Here is a 17,833-nt window from a genome sequence, read left to right on the forward strand (position 1 = left end):
GGCCTGATCCCCTGGTTGTCCCGCAAGTTATGCAAGTACTATAGTTACGCAAGTACTGTTATCATCTGCTCACGTTAATAATTCCAGAATTTCACAAACAAAACCAAGTCATTACCTTTCCCTTAGAGAAGATCGATTTAGCACAGAACTTAGAGAACGCTTCTGAAATGCTCGAGGTGCTGAATGCTTTAATGAACCAGAATGGGACTGTCTGTTGGCTGGATCTGAGACCACATCCTCCTGGCAAACATCAGAACTGTCAAAGTCTTTTCCATGAGTAGATTTTGCCTGTAAAAAAACCCACCAAACCTTGCTAAAATTTATTACAAATATCAAGATGCACAGTTTTCATGTGTTTATTTTTCAAACCAAAAGGTTAAAGGTTGCACATACATGCAGGAATATCTGCCTGCTGAGGAAAGAACAAGGACCCTCATTCCACAGAGCAAGCCCTGGTTTAAATGAAATCAACAAGTGTCAGAGGACTCTGTTGGTATCTAACACACTATCTTATGGCAAAGTCTAGTGTAACAGGCCTCTTATCACCTTTTCTGACTGCACAATCTAAGGCTTACCCCTCCCAGGAATCCCACAGATTCGAATGATGCCTGAGAGTCTGAACAACACAAACCTCAGACTTCTCAGTGTGGGAAACTTTGTTCTTAGACTTTTTTCCCCCTCATTATTTGCTGTTCCTCAAGGGAAAACTCAGGCCCATTTACTCACCTTCTACTCACTCTTCACTATACTAGTTACTCTCCTTCATAGTTCCTCTTAACCTGAAACATACCACTAAAATGTCTCCACGAGTTACCCCCTTTTACCTGGAATGGGGACTTTTACAGGAGCTGTTTCCCAAAGCTGAGGAAAAAAACCAAAAAAACCACAACAAAACCAGACCAAAAAAATCAAGTTATTCATTAGTGCTTTCCAGGCTGCAGGGTTTTTTCCCTCAGCTTTGGGAAACAGCTCCTCTTAAACAAAGCTATTTTATATTTCAGGCAAGAAAAAGATACATTCTCTTCAGCCCTGATTTTGTGAGAATTTTGTGATGAATTAACCTGTAGCTCAGCTATCTGCATTCTCCAAACACTGACTGCTCCTAAAATCTACTTTCCCATTGCGGGGCAGAGGGATGGGGGGGACAACACAACCTTAAAATAGCCATCACTAAAAAAACAATGACATATTTAGCATATTTAGTAGAAATTCTCTATTTTCTTTACAGTTTCTCATTTACAGCCACGGAACAATCCAGAAGTGGCACAATATATTAGACTCACATGGTACGCAAAACTGCAATTCTTGGTATTAAAAGTTTAGAATCTGACAAAAGTGTGCTTAACATACATCAAGGTTTATCCTTTTAATTCCCCTTCTTTCCTCCTCCTCATTATCATCAGTTTTCCCAGCCATTAGGAAATCTAAGAGGGCATACATAATTAAATCCTAAATCCACAATTCCTGTAGTACTTCAGGAACATAGGCAAAAACAACTAAATGAGGATGGAAAGAATAAAAAACACTAAAAAACAAAGGAACCCTGACATTAATCTTCAGATCCATTTAACACACAAAGCAGCTAAAATCTGAAAAAGCAAGGATGTGAAATAACAGAACAGTGGCTTGCCAGTTGTACCAGTGCTACCTTTGCATACAATTCTGGAATGAAGTGTGCTCTCAGAATGACTGGAAAGGCAAATGCAAACTGCCTTTAAAGGCTCTTCTACAGCCTTGTCACAAGCCTTAATGCCAAGGAGAAGCAAGTTCTGTACCTACAGGCATGAATATCTTATAGAGTGTTCAGTTTCACATTTCTATTTGTAAATAATCTGTCAGCCGGCCTAAACTGGGTTAGATAAGATTTAAAACGTCCCTTTTTTGGCTTTTGATACTATAGTAGATAAAGTTTCAAAAATACCTACACAAGACAATCCTTCTCACTCAGACCTTCCCAAAAAACAATTTGTAAACAATAGCACTTCAAAGTACTCACTTTGGCTTTCTTGGGTCTGTAGCTGCCGAGAAGAGAAGGATCTGGAGAAAGAAAAAAGGTGCATCGCAGAAGAAATCCAAAAGAAAATCTGAATGTCCTAAATTTTATGAAATCTTTTACAAAATAGCTTACCTCTCCTCCCAAACAGTACTAAAGCAATTTATTATTATACATTGTGAAATTCTAAACAGTCCCCTCAGAATATTTCAGGAAATCACTTTCTTTAGCTGAAAACAATGACTTCACATTTAATGGAATACAATGTTTATAATAATGAATCAGTGTAACCACCATCTTCTGCATAGACAGAAGTGGCACATTTTTTTAAGCTATTAATTGCCTAAATCAAGCTCTACCATTCCCAAAAATCCTTACGTACATTACACTACCTTACTAATCTTTTCTGAACAAGCTTCCCAATGACCACCTCTCCTTCCTTCTATCACCTCTTCATTCCTTCCCTCACCACTGACCCACAAACACGAGTACGAAGCCCATGGAAACTACTAGGTCCATACCGGGTTAGGATGTTTATCCAATGTCAATACGCACCTCAACCCTGAGGGACCGACATTAAATTGTGTGGCTTCTTGATCGGTTTTATCAGTGTGTACTGAACAACCCTCATACTGTGACCCAAGCCCAAAGAGGTACTTCTATGCTGTACAGCGATGTAAAGACACTCCTCTATTAGCTACCTCCACAAAAGCAAAAAAGGACTAAACTGTACTGTCAGTACTAAGATTTCTAATCCTAGGAATCTGTTTTTTTCAGAAGTTACAGTTAAGCCTGAAGACACAGGCAGGTGACCAGTGACTCCTCTGGATATTAATAGTGAGGTAGATTTCAGTCTCCTAGCCACTGGCCAGAAACCATCAGCTCATTTCGTAAGTATGCAATGATACCAGGTGATAACAGGTCTGTTACATTATCCAGCTGCTACAGATTGGTAAGTATGACCCCAAAGGGAATGCGAAACCTTTAAAATCCTGCACCCAGTGCTACTACAAAGAACAAATGTAAAATAACAAGTTCATAATGATTTGCTATTTAACAATTTATAATTAGCGAGGAGGCACAATAAAAATGAGGCAGAGCACACATAACAAACATATACTGATGAGACTCATTAAAATCCTCATATTGCCAGACACATACAATAAAATCAAGTTTTAGGGTACTTCCTTAAATTTCTGGTCCCACATCTTTTAATAAACTCTCATAACAAAGCAGATATTCGAGCACATCCTGGATGCTCATTGATAATGGTAAGTCACTGACCCACTACTCACAAATACTACTGAAATAAACATTATTCATTTTTGAAGAAACAGAGCCCTTGAACTTCAAAATGATCAATACTCTGAGCTTGATCAACACACCCACAGACTGTGGTGCAGATTTGCTCCACTATCCAACTCATCAAAACAAGTGAAACGGAGCACTCGCCTGCTCTTTGGTATTTTCTACTCCTACTTTCATATCATGTAGAACTATGTTCCAAGTTTCATGAGGTAAAGAACTATTCAAAAGCACCTTTTGCAGCAGTAGCTTATTCAGTATTCGTCCTATTCCTAGGAAGAAAGAACAGCTTTTTCTCCATTATAGACTGACTTTTTTTTAATAAATAAAAAAACAAAACAAAAACCCCAAAACAAAATAACCTTACTAAACTAATGCAGAAAACAAAAGCATTAATGAGATATATAGTAGAAAATACTGACCATGGTCTACCTTGGTCCAGGCTTCCACTGTGCTTTCTCGTGTGGGACACCAGGTATGAAACTTAATACCAGGACTTGGTTGTTCAACCTGAAGCAAATGCACTGTTAAAATGCTCAGTATCAGATGTATAAGTTTCTATTTTTTTCCTGTTTTCGTTCATAAGACCACATCTAGTCCATTCTGAAATATTTTATTCTTATTTAAATGCTATTTAAAGCTATTTTCACAACACTTTGTTCATATTATGTGTATTATTAGCATTACTGTGCATAAACAAAAACAGTACTACAAAGGTCTAGAAAACTCTGAATACCATATTGTTCAAAGAAAAAAAAATTGCAGACAGTTTCTTCTTCATCTATAATGTCTGCTGTCTTTTTAAACAATTCTTGATATCTCATACTTACTCCAAACAGTTCAGGTCTCACCAAGAGAGATCTGAATCTCTTCCTAATTAAAAAAGTTACATTTAACATAATCTAACTTTAATCTTCATGTAACACAAAATCTCCAGGCCAAAAGAGTCCTCAGCAGTAAAGATGCCCTAAAAGGAGCATTCTCAATCTAGAAAGGCCATGACAGTCAGGATACGGTACATTAAGAGACAAGCTTTTTCCTTTTTTGTGCAAACATAACCAAGTAATCAAAATCAATAATCAGTGTTTAAAGATGCTATAATTAAGCTGTGAACTTCACCTATAGATCAAAAAACAGAAGAATTGACTAAAAGGAGTTAAAAGAAAAATATCTGAGAGAGATATAAACAGCAGGTTTATGAACGATTAATGGCTTATTAAGGCTAATCTGAATTTCTAAAAGGTTCCTATACGTAGAATAAAACTTGGAAAAGAATTCTAAAATTTTACAAGATATTATTAATTCATTTGTACATAAACTAGAAAAAAAAATAAAGTCAGAAGCAAACTAATTAAACACTAAATTATTTCAATGGCTGTGACAAGTGTCCAGAATTGTAGCCAAATCATAATGCCATAGCACAGAATCAGAACAATCCCATCTCTGCCCCTACGTGTTCAAAGTGGTATTCTAAAAATAAAGGATTGTTGCAATCATAAGAAAAATAAAGAGGAAAAAAAATATAAAAATATGATTCTCCAAGAGGCTAGGAAATCCGGCCCCTTCATATTAAAGCACTTAAACACAGTTTCTTTAAATAAGGACCTAATTTCAGAACAATTTTTCACAGTATGGTTAGCAAAAAGTCCTTATGCGGGTGCTAAAGTCAGGTTGGTTATGAACTTTAAGTCAAAGTGTTAGAGATGTAGCTCTGAGCAAAGGAAGTGTTTCAAAGATCATAGGATGCCAACATAAAAAAAGTTGAGAGGAAGTGTAAGTGTTCATAATGTGACTAGACAAGTTTTATTCAGAAATTTTTAATACTAATATCAATTACTTCCAAGCTGAATTTATACACCTATTATCCTGTCTAGTGTGCTGGAAGAAAAGAAATGAGGCCTCAGAGAATTTAACCAATATATTCATGAAAGAATTTGATCTTTGTCTGTTACTAACACGGATAAAAGAAATTTTATTTCAGTTAATTCTAGATTTAAATCACTATGTGACAGACTGTTAAGGAGAGAAAAATTATTCACCTAAACTAAGAGCTGAATGAATTTTTGGAGCAGTATTTAGTGAAAGAACAATATTTGATCTGAGCTTAAGCTGGAAGCACTTTGGAGAGAATACAAACCCGTCTAACTACAAATGGAGGTTTATCAGTTTCTCTTCTGAATTCATAAGGACCAAGGTTTAAATGGGCCAGTCGTTGCCTGGCTTCTTCTGATAGCTCACACATTCGTCGTTTTGTGTATGGAGATGGAGAACGTGATTTAGAAGCTATTGTAGGCTGCTCGTAGTTCTTTGTTGCTAAGCTGTGCCTGCTTTTCTCAGGTGAAAGAGTATTTTTCTTTGGTAACTTTGTTTGCAATTTTCCATTTGGGGTTGAGTGATGTACCCAATTCAAATCACCCTAAAGCGAGAAAGAGAAATTATCGGGTTTGACAGCATGCAGAACAAAGATCACTGAAAATAATGCAAACAGGGAACTAGTAATTTTAACAGAAATAAACGTCATGTCAGCTGATGTTCCCCTCACAAAACTATAATCAAACAGCAATTTAAAAAACAATAACGTATTTACCATTTTCTCTGAAACCAGAAGGAGGTTAAAACACACATTACTACGTTAGATGTTAAGGTTAAGTGCCTCATACTTACCCAATTAGTTTTCTCACACAGTTAGTGTACAGAGACTGTAAAAAATTAAATTGAATTTTGTCACAAGTTCATTTAACACAAACTTTACCTGGATTGGAACATACACAGATTTGAAGCATTTTTTCATCTGTTTAAACTTTTTTTAACCTTTTAAAATTCTTATCCTTTAAAATAAAATACATAAATTAAAATAGAAGCCTGTTTAGTAGTTTAAATTACATTCATTTAGAGTTGCCTAAAGCCTCACAAGAAGTGTAATTACATTCTCTGATATTTATATTTTCTTGGATCATCGTGAATTTACTAGTTCTTTAAACAGTTATAATCAAGAAGCTATGTTTAGTTAAAAAAACCCCCATGCTCCCCCCCCAAAAAAAAACCCCAGAACTTTAAAGACCATCTTCCAAAGATCCTCTCAAATCACGTGAATACTTTTGCAAAAGAAGAGGCAAAGCAGCTCTGTAGTTGTAAAACTGGCACTTGACATCCAAAATACGGATTTTGTAGCTAAAATTTATAAAAATCACACCATTATCAAATATTGTCTTAAAAGTCTATCTCTGAATTGATATTGCTTTAAAAATACCTACATACAGCAGAATAAAGGAAAGTGGAAGAACAACCAACATCACCACCTCCCTTCCCACAGCATAGGATGGGGTGGTGCTGTTGTAGTTTTTGTTGTTGTTGTTACCAGCAAAGCCTACCTAACAATCAGGACTGACACCCCCTCCAAATAACTATTAACTTCTTCAGTGACCGAAATACATTATCATTCCTTTGTAATTCCTGGCATTAAATGAGCATTCAATTACTCTACAAGCTTTATAGGTCAAGGCACTCTAGATTATACAACTCTTATCAGGCTACTTAGTCAGCAGCATGTTTTAACTTTGAATACCACAGTATGGGTAATTAGGCTTTTTGGTCAAATTTGGCCCAAATTCACATGTTATAAGAGATCAAAATAATGGTATAGCAAGACTTTTCTTCCTGTTAGAAATTCTTTTTCAAGCTTGAGAAAATTGACATTACTCTTAATTCTGAATGTTGTATGCACTACAGTTCAGAGGAACCCAGAAATAAAATGTCCAGCTTACCTTCAAGCCTTTCCCTCTACACCCAACAATGAATTATGCAAAACAAACACACAACCTCAGCCTCAACATGGTTTGAATCTGGCATCACACAGACTCTTCACGCCACTGTCTTTCTCATGCTTCTACTAGCACTTGTGCAGCTGGTAGTGAGCCAGAGTACGGAACTGGCCCAAACAAAACCAGACCTAATTCTCTAATACTAATTTCAATTTCACCAGAAGTAGGCTGTCCTTCTTCTGGCATACACACCAATCGTGAAACTAGACTTTTACTGCAACACATGCAAATTTGATATGCCATTCATAACATTAAATACTTTTAAGGACATTTTTAATTTTAAATCAAACTGCCCTTATTGAAGTCACCTTCAGTGAAGTTAGTTTTCTGACAATGACAATTTCCACTGATTTTTTTTTTATTCTTTACCTAAGTGTCTCAATACATTTCTTTTGCTAATTTGGGAAGAAACTTCTCAGTGAACTGATTAGCAATGTCACAAACAGGTCAAAGTCACCTAACCCTCTTTGCACACAAGCCTTCCTGACAACCATTCCGTTTTAATGATGCTGCACCATTTTTCAATAATCTAGCAAAAAAAGGAAGATGTAAGAGTAACTTTATGTGACAGCTTGTGCCAGGAAACCCAACCAAAATTCCAACCTGTGAGACCAGAGAACAGTGCTACTAAATGAACAAACATATCAGAGAGGTTTTTTTTCCCCCCAGTCTCTTCAGCTACTTCACCTTTAACTTTGCTCGTTGCAGAAGCAGCATTTCCAGATTAATATTGGTGACAGCCTTTTCAACAGAAATCTTCATTTCCATTACAGTAACTGATATTGTTACTGAAAACAATTCAATTAATTGGTTTGTTTGATAATGTACCTTCTCTGACTTCACCTAGCTTTCATTGTCCCACCTTAATTTTAAGTGTCAGTAAGAAATGGTGAGAAGGCATCTTCCCAGCTACAAATACATCAGGGATTGACACTTCAGCTGATCATAGAACATAGCAGCTGATAATTGTTTCAGATTCAAGGAACTCTCAGCGTTTACTGTCATGCACCAAGCCCACTCTTTACTCATACTTGATTAAAAATTTAATCAAGTTGTCAAGCACCCATGACAACTGCTTTAACCACAACAAAAGAATGAGAAAAGTTTGAAGTGAGCAGCACATGCAAAAATTGGAACCAAGGCTATCAATATTAAATCTAGAAATTAAATTGCAAACAATTAAATTATGCTAACCTGTATGTGACTCCTTCCTGAGCTTAACAGACTTTCTGTAATAAGGGAGCTTGTAGAAAATCTCAATTTTGGTGCAATTCCCTAGAAGAGAGACAATAATTGAACATCAAGCTCCAACTCAAGATAAAGGCTATCAAAGAAGTAAATGTCACCTAATGTAACAAACCATTCCTAATTTTCAGCCATTTCCTTTGTTAATTTCAGCCTTTAATAAAGATAATTAGAAAAGACAGAACAGCAATGGTAAATGTCAAGATGCTAACATTTGCATTTCTGACAATTCAATTACAGATGATTATATTGCTTTCGTACAACAATTAAGGTCTGACTTTTATTTCAATACATTTCTTTGTCAAAAGCACTTTTAAAGATTTTTCATGCCATGCTATATAGCATCAATAAAAATTCCAGTCATGCTCTAGAAGTTTCATTAATGCTAACTTTGGAAACTTATTTAGAAATAGTCTCAATTGTGCAATCTTTTTTGTAAAAACATTTTGAAAATTAGTCAATTACACTGCAAATAATTATTCATTTGTAACAGTATGATTAAGAATCCCCTTTATTCTGTAACCATTACAGCAAAGTCCGACTTCTGTGGATTGTCTCCCATGTTCTATAACCATGTTCCACTTCCTCTCAATCCCCTCTCACACATGTGACTGGCAAGAGGCAGCCAGCCATGTGGTCAACCAGCACACATGTACTAATGGCCAGCCATCTTTACATGGCTAACAGTTCCTTTTCAACTCATCTTCTTTTACTTCAGCTGTGCCTAGAAACATAATACCTTTGAGAGCTCTACTTCCTGTCAAATTTAGCTAGAATTGCCTAATACAAATATACAAAATTTGCTGGGTGTAGATGGCAGAGATTATGACACACAAGCATTATTTCCCGAAACAGCAACATGAAAAAAAGACAGCAACAAAAAGAAGAACTGAAGGCCACATATGCTATAAAAAAGTGGGAATCATCTATGTGCATCTTATACAGCTCTGTAGAAGGAAGGAGAGAATCAAGTGTCCTTAAAACTTTCTACCCTCTCTCCTTTCAACATGGACAGAGTTTGCTGCCCCAAGGCATCTGTGTGCATGGGCATTTGTGCACAGGAACACACAAAATCACTGAGGAATAAAAAGGAGCTGGTCTGTGTGTGACTCTGCCTCGCATTCTTAAGAATTAGCAGGAACTTCATGAGTGAAGTCTACTGCTGATTAAGTCGACTGCTTAACCAAACTTTTCTCTACCACCTGCCTAAATAGAAACTGATTTCCCATAAGGGAATATGATCTGGCCCCAGGTTAGATTATGGAAATGAAATGACAAAAATGCCAAGAAAGCTCAGTCATAGCAATTAACAGAGTCCAGGATTCAATCAAGCCAAGTTATGGCATATAAAAGAGATTTTAAAGCTGACCGTCTTTAATCAACTCATTTTTATTACTAATGAATTGTCAAGTGCTATCAACAATTTAAAAAAGGACACATTAGAATTAGTAAGTCTTCTATAAAAAGCAACAACAGAGCACCTACTGCTCTTACAGAGACTGAGAATGATTACAGAATTGTTAAATGCTTATAGCTAAAAAATCACACAAACCCATGGTTTCTTCAGAGAAATGGCTTGTGGAGACGGAATACGGAATGGCACTCGCATACATAGGCACGGCTATGTCAAAAGTAACTTATAGGCCAAAAGCAAACAGAGGAGTTGTTCTTCTGCAGCTCCCAAACTAGGGATTGCTGAAGGATATTCAATATAGTAATATGTAAAGACTGCCGTATGGCCCCAAACATATCTGGAAATGAAAATCCAGCCAGAAAGTTTTTGGGATCTATTCCTCTGCCTCCGGCTTCGTGGTGTCTGCAGCCCTGAGCAGGCTTGTCAGTCCTTCTGTACCAGTCATTAAACAGAAGTGATATGGACATAATTTTAATTTGATCATAGAAAAACTGTAATGGTGGTTCATATTTAGAAGAACCCCAGTTAGAAAACAAGTCTAATACGTGCTTTTGACTGTAAGGAGCATGAGTACAAGTCTGTAGCTTAAAAAAGTATATCTGAACATAATAGAAGGTCTTGTATTGGTATGCTAATGAAAGATAGCATAACTAAAAAGAAAACATTTTAAGTAACATGGCAAATACTGCACGAGGATGGGGAATGAAGATAAGAAGATCTGTAAGAAGTCACCAACAGTCAAGGCTTAAGCAAATTCTGAAAGGCAAGGGTTGCAGAGAAATACAGAAGAGCCAGCAAAAGCCTCAGCTGGGCAACACTGGACCAGGAGAGATAACTTGAGGCACATCTTGTATGAGTATTGTGTTTGTAAGCCTTATCAGACATTGAGCCAGAGACATTATCAGCCAAGTGCCAGATTTCTGGAGGAGTTCTGATCCTCTCAACTTGGGATTCCTTCCAACTGGCAGATTAGCAGTGTTAATCAGACACTGCTTGTCACTGCCTATCTGAACTCCACAACCGTAACCTTGCTGTTGCTACCTTTATTTTTTTAATAAAAGACAAGTTTATTGGGAGTCAAAGTGCCACTGAAGCACAGCTGTCAGTCAAAAATACTCAACATGTCAGCTAGCTATAAATAACTTTTCATGTGGGAAGAACATGGCTTGACTAGCATAGGAATAATGTGAGGGCTCTCAAAACCTTGTGTAACACTTTCCCTTTTGCTTAGCATTCACATTCAGTGCTTGGTGCTGACAGAGTTAGCAGGAGATACTTGCCAGTAAAGCTTAGGGAACACTAGAAGATGGGAGCATTTGAGACTGCATTTCTACTGGAGGTAAAAATCCTCTCTCAGCTATCTCATTTGGCAAGCAAGGAGAGGAACCACAAGTTCTTGCGGGGAGCCTCCCTCCAATTCCATCAAACACAGCTTCTTTATTATTCCTGAAAATGAGGTCAGTATGCCAAAATCCTTTCTTGAACTGTTCTGTCTGTGATGGAGATGGAACGGAGCAACAGATGCTTCTGCAGTCCTCGTTCCAGGGCAGAGATGGATTTAATTTACACTGTTCCCAAGGACATGGAAATACATTTCTATCTTACATCAGTCAACTTTTTAAAGCTACTACAGTATCATCATTCAGCTACAAATCCAAATGACTCTGATCACATTTTCTCACAGCTCACAAATTATGGCACCTTCTCTTTATTAGAAAATACATAATTTTTGTATTAAAGAAATCAGTCCAACAAAAAAACTCAAACTTCTCTAGTGGCTCTGCTTCTACAAAGATTCATTATATTGCATTCGCAAAAAATCTGAAATCATTTTGCTAATACCACCTCATTTATTACTACCTCCCTATCTATTCTTTCTCAACACCAGAAAAGTACCTATTCTATAAGTAATATGAAAGCAATACAGTCCTACCCCCTCTCTTGAGCCACCACCAATGTGCATAGGATAAGCCATATCAAAGAGATGCTATGACCAAAAAATGATGGCTATTTTTGCAGTGATAGTTTAAGCTGCTGCAGAACCATACATTTTGTACCACAAAATCACAGCTTTAATTCATTCAAATGTAACACAGTATTAGACACCAAATTAGCACTTCTAATTGCAAGTGAAGTGACTGGGCATTTCCAGGTTGCCCTTGCAGGGTAAAGATTATACCAGCTAAAAGATACCAATGACCTTTAATCAGAATTTTCCTAGTGCCATGTGTTTTTAATCAAAACACAACGGACAGGGCAACTGAGTCCCTCTCTTCCCAATCCAAATGTCCTGCCACTCTACTAGTAAAATTTAACAAAAATAAGACAAACAAAACAAACCCCAAAACACATATCCCACATCATCACCATCATCTTCAAAGTGCCTTCCTGAGTTATTCCACTGACACCTAAGGTTCAACAGTCAAACTCTATAAAAGGGACATATGAGATAAATTCATTTTCATTTACTATGTATTTGAGCCCTTATCTCCATAAAATTAACATTAATTCATTGCACTTATTCTGCCAATTAGTTGTCATTTATCATAGCTTTTTTGAAACTGTAGAAAAGGCAAGTTACTAAATGTGCGCGAATAGCCTGAACAGACCTTAAGAAACAGACTTTGGAACTGAAAAACAACTAAGCCAAATTTCAGTTACTTACTATTTTAGTGGTGATCTTGCATCTCACGGAGGCCCATGGGTCAGATGGCATAGCACTATCAATTTGTACTGACTATCATTGCCCTAAACAGTACCAAAAACGGTCTGAAACAAGGAGGGAGGGTTACATGGTTTATCTGTTGAGAACCATGAAGTTGATACGACATCTCCCTCTTTTCTTGCATCCCTTCAACTACCAACTGCATCACAGATTAAATTGAACAGAAGACATGTCATGGTGCCACACAGCAAACCAAGTGGAAACTAACTTTTTCACATTAAATAATTTCTTGAAGCATTTTCAAAAAAGATTATACTTTCACCAAAGTTCAGCTGTGGATTTGTACATTCAACACCTGAAATGGCAAAATCTGTCAGAAGTAATCACTTTTCATTTGAAGTAGCTCAAGGGGTTTCTTCAGTGAAACACACTGTATCATAAATACAATCCACAGATATTCACTCACTGTAAAAGAAGAGGATCTCTTCATTAAAATCTCACGATCTGAACCATGGTGCCCACAGGTAAGCTTAGGGTCAGGGAACAGGAAATCTCTTGTATTTTCTTCATAGGTAGCTAGAATTTTTCCTACTAAAAAGAAAATACAGACTTTAATTGGAAAATAGACAAAGCCATATAGTACAGACACCACACACAAGACCGTACTGAAACTAAGACAAATTTTGTTCTTTAAAAATTAACAGCATGGCTCTAAAACTCATATCACTCTAGGAAATAACCTCATCAAGTTAAATCAGCAGCAGAAATTTGCAGAATCTACTCTGAAAGTATGTTTCACTGTTACTGTAAAAAAAATTATAGAACAGTTAACACAATCTTAAGAGACTTATGAGAAGTTTTCTCTAGGCAATTCTTCTAGTTTTCCTCTTTCTTTCCCTTCCATGCCACAGAAGAAACCAGTATTTTTTTTAATGGTAGCCAATCCCTTATGAAAAACTGTATCATTCCATATTACAGAATAGTAATAGCAGTAGCAACAGTAAGCATAGTAGTAAGAAAGAAACGCAAGCAACATCAAAATCATTATCTCAAGTTTCCTACTTTTTAAAAAAAATATTTTCTTTCAGGGAAAACCTTGAATGTATATTATAAAAAAATTTAAATTGCTAATTGCAGTCATCTTGTCAGCTCATGTTGGGCTGTATCACACCTATCTCTGACCCCTGAAATTAAATTTCTTATCCAAGATCTTTTACCCTCCCACAACAAAAATCCACGTTCACTATATTTCTTTAAGTAAACAGTCTGGTGAGTCACCTGAAAGAAGCAATCGTTTCCTTGAAAGTACTAAGGACAAGTGACAGAGAGTGCTTTTAATACCACAGTTTCCAAATGAGTCCTCTTTAAAACTTGAGTTTATTTCCAACAAAATGTGCAGATTTACATTATTCATGGGAACACTTGAATTTCATTAAAATAGATTTTTATAATCACACAAACCAATAACAGAAGTATGACAAATCGCTATTTATTATCTTCACATATCCGGAGAGACCTGTAATACTTATAGTGAGGATAACAGTTTTCCCAATGGTTACCATTAAAATGGAAGGGAAAAAAGTGTCATTCTGAGAACAAGATTATGCACTCTGAAATTTCACAGACAGCCACTTTGCAAGTGAATTGTGATGCAGTTAATAAGTGTGCACTGGATGATTTCAGTTTATTTTCCATTTTTAAAATATTATCACTTTCCTAAGCCTGAGTACGGAACATTTCAATATTTAGTTATTACTCTTTCAAGAATGAGATCCTCTTGATCTATTAACATTTTATATTCAGAGGACTATTTGTTGAAGAGCTTTCTATGTTGTTTGTGTGTTGGAAAAAATGATTGTGCTGTAATGGGCAATGTCCTCATGGAAATTCACCTATTAAACTGCATAATTTATGAAGAGACTGATACAATACCTGGAGGAATGAGCTGTATGAGTTCAAGTACTGCTGTGTCAACTAGAAAAGAAAAAAGTTTTTTCATGAGTTAAAAAAAGACTGAAATGGAAAGTAATTCTCATAGTCAAAACCTAAGAAAAACGGCTCATTGATTTAAGCTTCATAGCACTGTACATAGCTACACTGTTTCCACTACACCAACAATAAGAGAAAATTAAGAACAGCTTGCATAAATACCACAGATTAACACAATGGCATTAGCAGTGTACAAATGACGACTCTAAATTTGACTTAGAACTTGGGAAGTTCTATCTGCTGCCAAGTTTGTCTTTTGAAGATAGTTTTTAAAGAACATGATGCAAGCTTTGCCACTTTTTCAGATAACTCCCAGTATGAGGGAGCATATTCCTGGCGTTTGAGTTCAGGGTCAGTGTTGTCTCACTACAATTGTTATGCTCCACATGCGGCAAGACATTTAATTTTCTTAAAAAATGAAAAGAATAATTTTATAAAAATCAAAGGTTTATGCTTTTATTATTTGAAAATTAATCAAATAAATGATCAGATAAAGGAATCCATTACCTATCTGGATAACTAGCTGGATTTTCCATTAATTATGACTTTTAACCCTTTTCTTGTTCTAAAGCATGTAGCATACGTTTCTAGAGGCATTTTGTTAGTTAACAGTATTTTGGGTAAGTTACTAGTAACCAAAAGACAGCAAAAAAACCTCTGCCTGCATTGACAACAAATCTTCTATTCTGAAAACCCACTAGTGCTAGAGTCCTATTTATTTAGTACATGATATACTACATTGGTTACCACTAGCTTTTCAGGGAACAGGCTCCTGATAGAAAAATTATCACATACTTTAAACCTCCAAAAAGTCTTTTGAGCCCATACATGCATGACATTAATGCACACAACGTAGTATACATAAAAAGCAGAACCTACGTTCCAGTAACTCCACAAGGTCTCCAGGATCAACTATATCAGCAAATGCCTGGAAAAGAAATTAATAAATAATAATAACAAAGTCAAAGTCATCAGATGGACCTCTGGGGAAAGAGAAGGAAAGAAAAAAAAAGAAATCAATATTCTTCCTTGCTTCAGATGGTTGCCAAGAGTCCTATCCCCACTGGAAAAAGAAAGGAAATGGAAATTATCATTTGGCACAGGATCAAAGTCATTGAAAGCTAGCAGTTCTTGTCATATGCTTTCTAGCCATTTAGGGTTACCTCTCCGTATTAAAATTAGGAGGTATCGTGAAGAGTTGAACATGTAGAGATAAGTATTGTCTGAGAAAATTTAAAGAGAGAAAGATAAATTGCTAAATGTACTAGAATTCTGATAGATGAAGAGTATGTTCTTTAATATATTAGTAATGCTTTAAGCTTCATTTTCACGGAAGTGACTATTCATGTACAAAGTACAGGGTTTTTTTTAACCTGAATCCCATGTGAATAGATGGCAAGGAATAGGGGAGGACGTTGCACTGGATATTCAGCAGCTAACAGACTTCTCCCTAATTATGTACAAAAATCTCAGCAGAGTGGTGCAGATCACTTTGCTGTTCAGCGTACCAAACACTAAAAAATACCAAAGAACCGGTGCTCCACAAATATCTAGACCTATTCAACAGCTATTTGTAAGAAGACAGACATTATTCTCAGCTTCCTTGTTCACCTCTTTTGTAAGCAGATAGATCCTGGTGTCTTGGAGTTCCCCTAAATTACAATGAAAACAGTATTCAGTACATTTCCCTTAAGTAGTTTGTGGCATGTTTGCCTTTAAAGAACTACGGTCTTTTTTATTCTTCAGTAGCTGGTGAAATTATCACTGTTTGTATCTTACCCACATCACCAGAGCATCATTGATGTTTACTCAGTCTGGTTTTCAAAGTGCTGGGGGATGCTTAAAGGAAAAGAACTAGAAAGGGCAAAGTATTATTATTCATAGGTAGTCAAGAAGCCAGATCATATCTGTAAGATACTGTGTTTCATTATCCCTGTGGTACTAATAATGAAGCTACTAGGGACTCAGAATATGTGATAAACAACTATAAATTATAAGGCCAGAGTACCAACCTGGGAATTCTGGTGACAAACCATGAAGAAAGTATCTCAAAGGGAGAAACGTCACCAAAAAGGCTTGAGCTGCTATTCTATCTTTCTACTAAATTAAGTTGACTCTCCTATATATTATAGTCTTTGTTCTTCACCTTGCCATAATTTTTAGAACAACATTCAGTTCCTTCCAAGGCAGGAAAACAGACACTGAAAAAGGACAGTTCACAAAAGAATTAACAAACACCTAAAAAGCCTCATCATACATTATAATCTTCAGGATGCATAGTTCTTGAGTCACCGTGTGGATAATATAGGCACACACCTCCTTTGTGCTGAGGAGAAGCAGGAGTTACAATGCTATGCCATCGTCAGTGGGATTACTTGTGCTCAGGGGTTTTGCAGTGAGTTTTTGTGGAGTTTGGGATGGGTTTTGTTTGACTTGTGTTAACTCTTGACATTATCTTACCTTTTCAAATACTAGTTTTTCTTGAAAGAAGAGTGGAAACACTGCAGGGACGCATTGAGTTTTTTTGTACTGTCCAAGTACAGAGACACTGAGATAAAGTTCCTCTTTGTCTTTCAGCAGCACTCCAGGGCAAGTTATCTGTAAGAGTAACACATTCATTAAAACAAACTGCACTTTAGTTATAGAAGTAACGTCTGTTTTCAATATAAAAATGAAATGGTCAAGGCTGAAATGGTTGATTTCTGAGAGTCAGATTATAACAGAGTGAAAAAAATTCTTTTCTAAAGCAATTCTGTTTGTACAGACTGACCAGGAAAAACAGTCACCATTTTAAAATAATCAGGACCAAATACTGTAAGTAAACATACTCCATTTTCTTCAACCAAAACTGAAAACTGGTATCCCAATCCCAGGTTAATAGAGTTAAAGGCATGCGCTGACTATATGAGAGTCAATCTTCAAGGGTCACATCAGATTCTATATGAAGAGTTATGTAAAATGCAGTCTGCATGATGCCAAGGCACAAAACCCCATCCAAATTTTAGTCTAGCCACAGAGAGAATGAAGCTGGTAAATGTACATGCTTAGATATCCATACTCTGTCCAGCCACCAAAAAGGGCAAGTTTATTTGCAAATATCATATTAACTTTGCGTTCTAATATGTAAACGAGAAAAAGCAACTGTTGTTCCGTTACTATCAGACACGTGGCACATGAAGTTTTATCTGAGAAGTTTGGCAACCTTGGAGGGTATTCAGGGCAGGGAAGGCTCCTCATTAGGCTGCCAGATACTGCTAGTAATCTCTCAACTTTCTCCGGACAATTCTTCTTTAAGTAAGAAGAAGCTGATACGTTTTTAAAGCTCTGATGAACATCAGACGGTCTTACTTGTGTTTTCACTGCAAGGATGTACACAACTCATTGCAAAACTATTTGCTATT

The 17,833-nt window shown here is 36.4% G+C and overlaps 1 protein-coding gene across 1 annotated transcript; it reads right to left on the bottom strand.

The window, feature by feature from the left end:
• Positions 1-55: 55 nt before the first annotated feature.
• LOC104069689 (spermatogenesis-associated protein 6-like) lies at positions 56-17,065 on the bottom strand (the record flags this gene model as incomplete). The annotated part of the gene is made up of 9 exons (XM_009578134.1): positions 56-288; positions 1,997-2,037; positions 3,721-3,808; positions 5,436-5,714; positions 8,314-8,394; positions 12,910-13,034; positions 14,376-14,417; positions 15,312-15,360; positions 16,893-17,065. Coding segments are annotated over 9 exons (1,055 nt in total), but the record flags the coding sequence as incomplete, so codon positions are not given.
• Between the last annotated feature and the right edge of the window lie 768 nt (positions 17,066-17,833).

This window comes from Fulmarus glacialis, unplaced genomic scaffold (genome assembly GCF_000690835.1).
Source record: "Fulmarus glacialis isolate BGI_N327 unplaced genomic scaffold, ASM69083v1 scaffold48065, whole genome shotgun sequence".
Lineage (NCBI taxonomy): Eukaryota > Metazoa > Chordata > Aves > Procellariiformes > Procellariidae > Fulmarus > Fulmarus glacialis.